Source organism: Austrofundulus limnaeus, unplaced genomic scaffold (assembly GCF_001266775.1).
Source record: "Austrofundulus limnaeus strain Quisiro unplaced genomic scaffold, Austrofundulus_limnaeus-1.0 Scaffold1293, whole genome shotgun sequence".
In the NCBI taxonomy this organism is placed as follows: Eukaryota; Metazoa; Chordata; class Actinopteri; order Cyprinodontiformes; family Rivulidae; genus Austrofundulus; species Austrofundulus limnaeus.
The window spans coordinates 51,746-62,459 of NW_013953695.1; the positions used below are offsets into that span (position 1 = coordinate 51,746).

Here is a 10,714-nt window from a genome sequence, read left to right on the forward strand (position 1 = left end):
ATATATATATATAAAAGAGTTTGGATATGTAGGTATGGGTATGTTTATGTGTATACGTATGTATAAATTTATATATGTATATGGGTATGGTTTTCAGCAAGGCTATTGTCATTATAATTATATAGATATGCATTTTTGTTGCTGTGGTTTTGCTATCTTTGTTTTTGTAGGTGTGGAGCCAATAAGTCGGGTGTGCTGTCTTGTGTTTTCTCAACATACTGTATATTTCACATATCTTCTAATCTCTCTTTCACTCTTTCTCATTACATTTCACTTTTTTCTTTCTCTTTCTTTTTCTCCTATTAAAAAAAGCCACTGATGATGAAGAAGCTAAGGTACTAATATTCAGTTCTGCTTTCTAATGAAGTGGCAAAAAAAGCCACTGATGATGAAGAAGCTAAAGATACTAATATTCAGATATTAAGTTCTGCTTTCTACTGAAGTGGCAAAAAAAACTAAATAAATAAAATAAAAGGAATCCATGCGTCCCTCAATTTTAACAAGATTCCCAGTCCCTGTAGTGGCCACACAGCGCCACAGCATGATGGAATCACCCCCACATTTTACTGTAGGTAGCAGGTGTTTTTCTTGGAGTGCTGTGTTCTTTTTCCTCCATGCATAACGGCCCTTGTAATGCCCAAATAACTCTATTTTAGTTTCATCAGTCCCCAGCACCTTATTCCAAAATTAAGCTGGCTTGTCCAAATGTGCTTTTGCATACCTCAAGCAGCTCTGTTTGTGATGTGGGCAGAGAAAAGGCTTCCTCTGCATCACTCTGTCATACAGCATCTCCTTGTGTAAAGTGTGCTGAATAGTTGAACGATGCACAGTGACTCCATCAGCAGCAAGATGACGTTGTAGGTCTTTGGTGCTGGTCTGTGGGTTGACTCTGACTGTTCTCAACATCCTTCGCTTCTGATTATTCCAGATTTTTCTTTGTCTGCCACTTGGAGCCTACACTTGAACTGTGCCTGTGGTCTTCCATTTTCTCACAATGTTTCTCACAGTGGAGACTGAAAGCTGAAATTTCTGAGATATCTTTCTGTATCCTTCCCCTAAACCACAATGGTGAACAATCTTTGTTTTCAGCTAATTTGAAAGTTGTTTTGAGACTCCCACGCTGCCACTATTCAAAGAAGATGCAAAGAGGAGAAAAACCTACAATTACCTCCCTTAAAAACACTTTCTCATAATTGGAGTCACCTGTGTATGGAGATCAAAGGTCACTGAACTTACCAAACCAAATTTGAGTTCCAATAATTAGTTCTAAAGGCTTTGAAATTAATAAAATGAAAACGGTGCCCAAATTTATGCACCTGCCTAATTTTGTTAAAAAAATATTGCACATTTTCTGCAAATCATTTCAACTTCATTTCACTTCTCAAATATCAATGTGTTTGTCCCCTATATGATAAATTTAACTGATATTTTTAATCCAAACAATCAATGATTTATAAATCTTTAAAGTTAGACTTAGGTTTCCTGAATTATTCTTAATTTCTGCTGCTATAGACTTAGACTGCTGGAGCACAAACTGAGCACAGTTCCTTACTCTGCTGTTGCCTTTAATCTCTCTTCTCTACATGTTTATTGTAATTATTTATATAAATAACGTGTTTTTTCTTTTTGTCACTTTTCCAGAAGTAGGTGCACCTGGACCAGTTCTTGTGTTTGGCTGTGTCTCTTTCTTGTCCTCCAAATCCAGCCAGTCAAGGCAGATGGCCACCTGTCCTGAGCCTGGTTCTGCTGGAGGTTTCTTCCTGTTAATAGAGAGTTTTTCCTCTCCACCGTTTGTTCAGGACTGTGATGAAGTGATTCAACACAATCTGCTGGCTTCTTCTTTAGATTAGATTGATTTTTTTTTCATGTAAAGTGCCCTGAGACAACGCATGTTGTGACTTGGCACTATATAAATAAACTGAATTGAACTGAACTGTTTAGGTTGTCCGAGACAACCTATTTTCATTTCAGACAACCAGCCACCAGATCCCGCCTCCCGGACAACCCAAAAAAAAAAAAAAGGACCTAGATTAAAGTTTTTCGCCGCATATTTGTCATGTATAAAAATGAATGGGAGAAAAGCAAAACTTGTTAAAGCCGTCTAGGGATAAAACTGACGATTCTTTCACCCAATAAAGAGAACCACAGTCAAAGTTTTACCCAATCAGAACAGAGCAGGGCGGGTCATGCCGTCTGACTGATAGCGCTGCCTTTTTTTTTCTCTCTGTGGGTGGGGGGTCAGTTTCCCTCAGCTCAGGTCAACAACCCCTGGGAAAGCCCTCAGCCTTTCCTGGACTATTTTCCACCGAGGATTACGTCATATTTTAATTTCTAAAAGCACGTCACAGCATTTCCACCATAACACTGTATGTTCACGAGCTCAACAAAACCGTGATAGATCACCTGATTTTAAAGCTGCACCTGTCCACGCACAGTGCGGCTCCGACCAGCCTGGGACTCAAGAGTCCATACATGTCATCCCCTTCATATGTGTATAATGAGCATCAAAAATCCGTAATTTGTGCAAAAAATCACACACAGGGTGTTGTGGAGGTGCAAGCGGACCGCAGCTGGGGTTTGTTTAACTTTCATTTCTTTTCTAAAATCACAAAGTTCTCTGAGTCAGGTTCAGGTGCTTGTAATTAATTATAAATATCTTCTAAATGTAACCAGGTGTTTCAATGCCTTTAAATTACACAATAAATTTAGTGGAGAAACTTGTTAGTTTGGTTAAAAAATAGTAAAAGTTATTTATTTTGTTCTGTGCAGAGAACTTCCTCTGCTATAATTTTTTTAAAATAAATACAGTGGTGCCTTGAGTTACAAGTTTAATTCGTTCTGAGATGGAGTTCTTAACTCAAGTTACTTGTATGTCAAATCAGTGTTCCCCATAGAAATAAATTGAAATGCCCTTAATCTGTTCAGGACCCCCAAAAAACTGCTATTTTTTTGTTACATGTTTTTATATCAGTAAAATCATTATGAGTAACAAAAAATGAATAAAAATACAAAACAGAATGTACTTTCGGCAATGAAGTAGTAGTTTTATTAAGTACATTGTAAAATGTACAGCTTCAATATGGTGCAGACTGAGGAAGTGCTGAGCTCGTACTGCTTTGCTAAGTCGACTACACGCACACCTTTCTCATGTTTTTCAATAATTTCTTTCTTCAGTTCAATGCACAACATCTGCTTCTTTTTCTCAGCACCATCCTTTGCTGTCACCCTTTTTGGCCCCATAGTTGGCAAAAGCTGGTTCGTGAGGTTTATAAAAATAACTGCGAGTGGAACACAAATTCTTTAACCGCGAGATAACTGCTTAAAGTCAATGAGTGAGACTGTGAACACCTGTTGCGGTGTTCACTCCTGTGGTTGTGGCGCCATCTAGTGGTGGTGCGTGTGAAGTTCGCTCATAACCCAAATTTTAGCTCTCAACTCAAAGCAAAAATCCAGTATATCTGAGAGACTGCTTGTTTTTCCAAAAACTCATTAGGACACTCTTAAGTCAAGGTACCACTGTATATCAAAGCTCCTCAGTTGAAAACACTAAAATGACTGAAGAGATGTTTGAAAACCTCTTTCCTCAGAAAGTCTTCAGTCCTAAGAACACTAAACTGTAACTTTTAATAAGGTCATGTACACAGTATACTCCTATTTCAGTTAAAATGTTTGACCTGTAAGCGGAGAGCTTATGGATTTTGTTTGTTGGTTTTTGGTCTCTATTTCAAAGAAGGAGGAGGAGGAGAACAAAGAACTTTTACTGAAGCAGCTCCTGAAACTGTCAACCTGCTGACTGAGAACATTTGTATACAGTAAACGTATACAGAACAATATAGCCTACTTATGAAATTACATTTTTATTGAGATTTTTGCAGAAACCAGATTTTGACAACCTGTTGTCTTTATTACTATTGTGTTATATCAGTTGGACCTCAGGAAGATTAGTAACCACCTTGGTGGAAACTAATGGGGATCCTAATCAATAAATCAAATTACTGTCAGTAAAACTTACCTTTAGAAAAGTGTAATGGAATGATGCTAAGCACAGCTTTAGACTTTTCCTTTATCTTCATGTACCTCGTACAACTTCCTGAAGGACTCAGTACAAGTGATACATACTTGATGAAGATATTTATGATTGCAAGCAAGAAGGCAATTACCAAATGTTGGCTACAGCCAAGTCCCCCCACACTCAAGCTCTTCATAAATATAAACATAAATATATTGACTTTTTAAATACATCTCCAGAAGGAGAAAAGAGAGAGACTCGGGGAAATTGTTATACATCCAAATATTGCAACAGTTAACCGTTGTGAATCAGGAATATTTCTGCTATGCTGTTTGATCTGTAACCTGCACCTAATATTTTTCTTGTGAATCAGAATAGTTGTTATAATTGTGATTTTTTTTTTGTTGTCTGCCCTAGCCCTCATGACTGTTTGTTTCTCCTTGCATAAAAATAAAGTTTTAAAAAAAGTTTTGAAATTTCTAATATGAAAAAATAACTTAGATTTTGTTTCTGCTTCAAATAGATTTTACAGCAACTGGATTTTCAACTGAATGAGCCACTAAGAATGTGATTAGTCAGTAGTAAACAAAAAAATACCTCTACTTACAGATATATCGCAGCCAACAACATGAAATCTGCACGGTGTTTTAAATTTACCGCAGAACTTAATGTGGTCCACATACTGCATAACAAAAGAAAAACAACAGAAGCCACTGAAGTTGTTACAGGATTTGATTTTGGGTTCAAATTCAATATAACAGAATTATGAAATATAACTGAAAAGTCTGCTCTACCTTCTCTCTGGGGATCTTTTTCTTGGCACAACCCTCACAAATCATTGGGTACTTTGGACAGATTTCATCATGAGCCTGAAATAATATGAAAGGTTAGTTTACAGTCAAATGCTACAAACTCAGGTTTCACTGATATTTAAGTTTTACAAAACACATCTTTCAAAATTTTTGACACAATAACACAAGAAAAGGACATCTGAACTGACTCACTATCTGGACTCAAATCCAAAAATAGTTTCAGAAAAGTACCAATCAAGGTAAGATAAGATACTGTAAGATAAGATGCTGTTTTGGTCAGACCTTAAAAATAACACGTCATGCGATGTCATATTGGATGTGAATAAATCTCAGCTCCTACCATCTCAAACTTTAGCTAAATACCTGTAAAACTGACTGAGTTAGAAGCATTTTTGTGTTAGCGAATAGTCATGGTGGCCATCTTAAAGTGGGTTGGCTCCAAAAGTTTATCAATGCTTGACTGGATGCACACTCAATTATGCCTGCTTTATTTCATTACAATCTAAAGAAAACCTTATGAACAGGCCAATGTGACTGGTTTTCAGGCAACTTTGTTGCTGTCACTTGGTTTTCAGTCTTCTTCTAAAGCGATCTACACAAAAATTTACACTTCCTATAACCGTGTTTCCATCCAATTTTAATGCAAATTTTGAGTGAACTTTTAAAATGTTGCTAAAAAAAAAGAAATACATATCAGATGTGTTTCCATCAACTGGTTTGGTGCGAATCAACCAAAGTGTATGTCAGACATTGACGTTATACATGGCTGTAATAAACAGGAAGTAAACTCACAAATTACAGCAATACACATCTCAGGACAATGGAGAGAAGTGATCAGGAACGTGTTGCTACTATCGGGTAAGTTGTAATTATTCTGTCATTTCAACTGTATTGGTGATGTTGCTGTCTGGAGACGTATAAAAAGAAATGTAATTCTTTTTACATTAAAGGAATATCTGGGAAGACACCGACAGCGGGAGCAGGGTCCAGCTGCAGCCGCTACAATTATTGGACAGCTGGAAAAGCTGATCAAGGTAAATGTTCGCTATGTCAGAACTTATTCAACAAATGTTTCCACCTCCCCTTTTGCACATCAACTCTTTTTCAGAAAATCCAAAAAACACCTCAAGCGAGTGTAAAACCGTTTTTGCAAAACAAAGTTTTTGAGAATTGTGCCATTTCCAACCACCTTTTCTAATGCGATACTTCAAAATGTGCTTTAAAAACAATGGAAACATGGCTTGTGTAAAAGACTTTTTCTATTTGATGATGCTGCGTCTCAGAAAAGTTGTATGTATACATGTTTACCAGACTATTTAGGCACAGGACTAAATTGTTTTTGGTGTAAACAATCGGTGGTTCTCATGAACCCATGAACAAGCTGGATAAACCCAAACAGAATATTTTGGAGCTCCTTACTCAGGTCACGGCCAGAGGTTTTGAGGATGGTCAGAACTATTAACGTGTTAAAATCAAGAAGAGTTAGAAAAATAACACATCTTGTACAGTGTTTTATAATGACAGAGAAACCTGACCTTGATGTTCTTTAACAAAAAAGGTTCTTTGCAGTATTTGCAGTTGAGCGTCCTCTCTGGACATTCTCTCTCATTGTGACGTTCCTGTTCGTTGGCTCTCATCAGCTCTTTGCAAGAGGGACACATGATGATCATGAAGTCACAGATGCCTTCGTGGCTTGCCTGCAAGTGTCCAACATAATGAGAATCAGTTTTATTGCCATTGTCAATGAACAGTATTCACATACTAGGAATTTGCTTCAGTGTAAATGGTAAATAGCTTGAACTTATATTTTATTTTTTTTATTTATCCTTTATTCATATAGGAAGATCTCTTGAGACTCATTGTCTCAGTTACAAGAGACTTATTACATCCACCACAACAAAGTAGCATAAAAACAACAACAATAAAATTTACTTAACACTTCTAAAAATCAATACATACATCATCAAAGAAAGGGTTTTTATATAGTGCCTTATCAAGTCCACGTGGACCCCAAGGCGCTTTACACTTCAGACATTCACCCATGCACACATACATCCACACACTGAAGGCAGTAAGCTACAGCCACAGCTGCTCTGGGGCACAATGAGGTGGTGCAATAAGTATAAAATATAACAAATAAAGAAAATACAAAGGATAAAGGAAAAAATATAAATATAAAACATACAGTACAGACCAAAAGTTTGGACACACCTTCTCATTCAAGCCAGGGAAGGTGTCTCACGTGCGMTAAGTTCCACGTTCATTGGGATGTATAAAGGAAAGGTGCACGGGAACCTGCGTGCGCACAGTTTTATACATCTGAATATTTTGGTGCGGTGCACTTTTCTAAATTTGTCCATATGCCAACTTTTAGTGTGAAAACTGCGCAATCCTTTATGCATGAGACCCCAGATGTATCAAACCGTGCGTACGCCTGAATCCATGCACTTTCTTTTGTACATCACATTTAATGTGGAACTGAGCGCATGTGAGATACCTCCCCTGACATACCTTCATTAATGTTAAACAGATGCAAATTACTTACTGCATGTGTTAAGGACATGTTTGTTTGATCCCTGCGCGATCAGAAATGATTTCTAGAGTCAGAAAAATAATGAATTTAATATAATGTGAGTGAGAAAAAAATCCTAAGTAAGAATAGGAATAAAATGTTTTTCATGCAAAGAACGAGTGATTGTGTGTCGGTGTGTGTGTGTGCGCGCACGCTGCTGTGTTGCGCAACCAGCTCATCCATCCATTCTGACTCTGAAAATATTAACTTTGCACATTAATTTATTGCCATAATTACTGTAGACACAAAGGAACTTAATTGTTTGGTAGGCCATAGATCTTTGTTTATTTCATAGCTGATATGAAGAAACTAGTCTCTGCGCCTCAGTGGAGTTTTCATGATGTGAAGTAATGCTGGAGAGTCTCCGCAAGGGCTGCACGCGTCACAGCCTTTGTCACAGTCAGTTTATCTTCAAGTTTTTGCTCTCCTACTTACAGCATTTTCACAAGTTGTAAAATGTACTTCCACGTGGCATTTTGGAGAAATCTACAACGTAAACACCAAGTATGAAACACCACTGCCTGCGAGGGTGCGCACGCTCCAAAGCGCGACCATAACTCAGCCTTTAGAATCATATGGATGAGACGATTCCATTGGGCATAATTTGGCTTTGGGTGAACTGGACTGGCACACTCCCAATCGGTCTGCCAGCTCCCTCTGGAAAACTCATGTGGAACCCCAGTTTGATAGCTGCTTCTGCACGTGCATGCATGGCGCACAGCTCCTCGCTGTGTCGCACTCCAGAGCGCAGCAGTGCAAACTGACAAATGATTATTCCTGAATATGGCTGATGAGCCACTCGTCATCGTGGATCACAAAATTCTGTTTATGAACAAATGCTCTCTCTGCGTGTTACACTATTTATCCTCCAGTAAGGCTGAATCTGTTCCTGTTAAATGTATTTTTGGCACAACTTTACGCGTACTTTATCTAACTGCGTCCATGTGGATTTAATAATTGTTAATCATTTGTGTCTGGTGTGAACAATAATCATTTTCACATCATGAACAGTTTCTCAGAATCACCTAAGTGTCGCCAATGGAACCAAAACCACAAAAATGTGCGTACGACAGCCCTGGAGTTGGCGTGGGGCTGTGCACATTTCCACATTCATTTCAGTTTTGATACATCAAGAATCAAGAATCGTTTATTGTCATTCATACAGCATCAAGATGCAATGCAGAATGAAATTTGCAGTTTTGAACATCCATCTGGAAAAACACAAATGTGACAGACACGGGGGAGCGAATGTCCAGGGCCCTGCGCAACATCGTGCGCTACCTTGCAGTTTAGAATGCACACATAGGAAGGATGAGTTTTTTTAAAAAGAGCTTTGATTCTGTGTTTAATACAAAACAAAAAAAAACACATGAGAATCACACAAAAAAACACTCTGCGAATAGGAGCAGATAAGCAGGGGGAGGGGGGGTACAAACATATGGAGGGGGGAAGGGGTGCAGTGGAGCCGGTGACATCAAGGGCAGAGTGCCTGATCCAAATCAGAGACCTTCAGAGTCCAAACCAGTTGTTAGTCAAACGCAGTTCACTAGAGTTCTGTTTCTCTGTTTCCACCCAGCACGGCCTCCAAGACCGGGTCCAGACACAGGTGGGGGTTGGGGGAAGGGGTGGGGGGATCAAGGCTTCCTCCCCATATCATCCAGGGAGGTTTATCAGCTGCGTCCAAGGACACATCTGTGGGGATCTGATGATAGGAATAAATTCTTTTAGAGCAAGCAACAGACTTTTCTTCCACTGCTTTTAAGTCTTAACTGAGCCTCTGTGTTGCGATAATGCCAATAATCCAGATTCGTTACCATCTCGTCTCTCCCGTATGAACTTCACCCAGATGTTGCCTTACTCCTCAAACCACTGGGCTGTGGTTCTCCTCAGAGCCACATCCAGTTTGCGATTCAACTCCTCCGTAATTTGAGTCTGTGCGTTCACCGTACGAGAGATTCCATCCAGGGACACTAACAGCTTCTCACAGGCCAGGACCGCCGTCAGTGTCATTCTTATTTTCCGATGAACCAGAACTCCTCCACAGCCGATCAACAGGAATCTGATTATCATAAACATGAATATGAAAACATCTTCGACGTCCTCAATGGAAAGAGGTGCCAGGCAGATCAGATTCCACCCCCAGCCACCTGATACTCGCCCCGCAGCAACGGTTCAACTGGGACAAAAGCGCTCCCCACGTTCTAATCTCAGGATGGAGAAAATTTTATCGTGTTCAGAGACCAATTGACCAGATCTATAGTTCTTTAGTTGTCGGATGATAGGTAGAAGAAAGGCTTGATCCAGCAGCAAAGCAAGGAAAGAGGCAGGTTCGGGAGAGAGAGCAAAAAGTGTCCGACTCCTCTGAAGGTCAAGCAGAAAAAAACATCCAGAGTTTTGTGTGGAAAATGGCGTACGCAAGGTATTTGTGTGTACGCACCGTTCATACATGAGGCCCCTGGTCATCTGGCACAGCACCCCATCACTCTCCTTCTTGGTCAAATAGCCCTTACACGGCCTGGAAGAGTGTTTGGGGTCATTGCCCTGTTGAAAAATAAATGATGGTCCAACTAAACGCAAACCAGATGAAATAGCATGCTGCTGCAAGATGCTGTGGTAGCCATGCTCTTTCAGTATGCCTTCAATTTTGAATAAATCCCCAACAGTGTCACCAGCAGGGGCGGACTGGTCATTGGGAGTACCGGGACTTTTCCCGGCGGGCCGATGCGTCACTGGGCTGGCGCAGGCAGCAAGGAAAAAAAAGGTTGTGTAGTTTCGCTCATTAACATTAAATGGCGATAATGCCCCAATTCATTGTTTACCAACAACCAACAAAGAGCAAAGAAGAAGAAAAGCTTGCTTAAGAAGAGGAAGAAGAAGTAAGAAGAAAACAAATAATTAAAAATTAGAACAAAAATGGAGAATAAACGTAAGGGAGGAGAACAAAAATTGAGAGAAAGAAAAAGCATCTACAAGCAATATCAGCCAAGTGTCAGAAATTGACATTTATTTTAGCTGGTGCATCATCATCCTCATCCTCACTGGAACCTACATCTGGAGAATGTGACTGGGAGGAGGATGGTAGTCATATAGGTGGCTATATTTTTTTCTAATTTGCTAACTTGTAAAACAATGCAGTTAGCTTTTAAATAAATAAAGCTAGGTCCAAACTGTGCTCAGTAGCTGATAATTTTATAAAACTGTCTTGCTTAAAATGTTTTAACATCAGTTTTCGAAATTTACATCATACACTGGCATTCTTAAAGATAAAAATCATAAATGTTTGTGGGTTTCACAAATAACTTTGCCCACTTGGATTTTTAT

General features: G+C 39.1%; 1 protein-coding gene across 1 annotated transcript in view; it reads right to left on the bottom strand.

The window, feature by feature from the left end:
- Nucleotides 1–6,518, bottom strand: part of LOC106534871 (TNF receptor-associated factor 2) — a gene marked incomplete at its 5' end in the record, with an annotated part of 25,479 nt that extends 18,961 nt beyond the window's left edge. The window contains 3 exon segments of the mRNA XM_014031649.1: nucleotides 4,617–4,691; nucleotides 4,804–4,878; nucleotides 6,357–6,518. Of these exon segments, the coding sequence (XP_013887103.1) occupies nucleotides 4,617–4,691; nucleotides 4,804–4,878; nucleotides 6,357–6,518 (312 nt within the window).
- Between the last annotated feature and the right edge of the window lie 4,196 nt (nucleotides 6,519–10,714).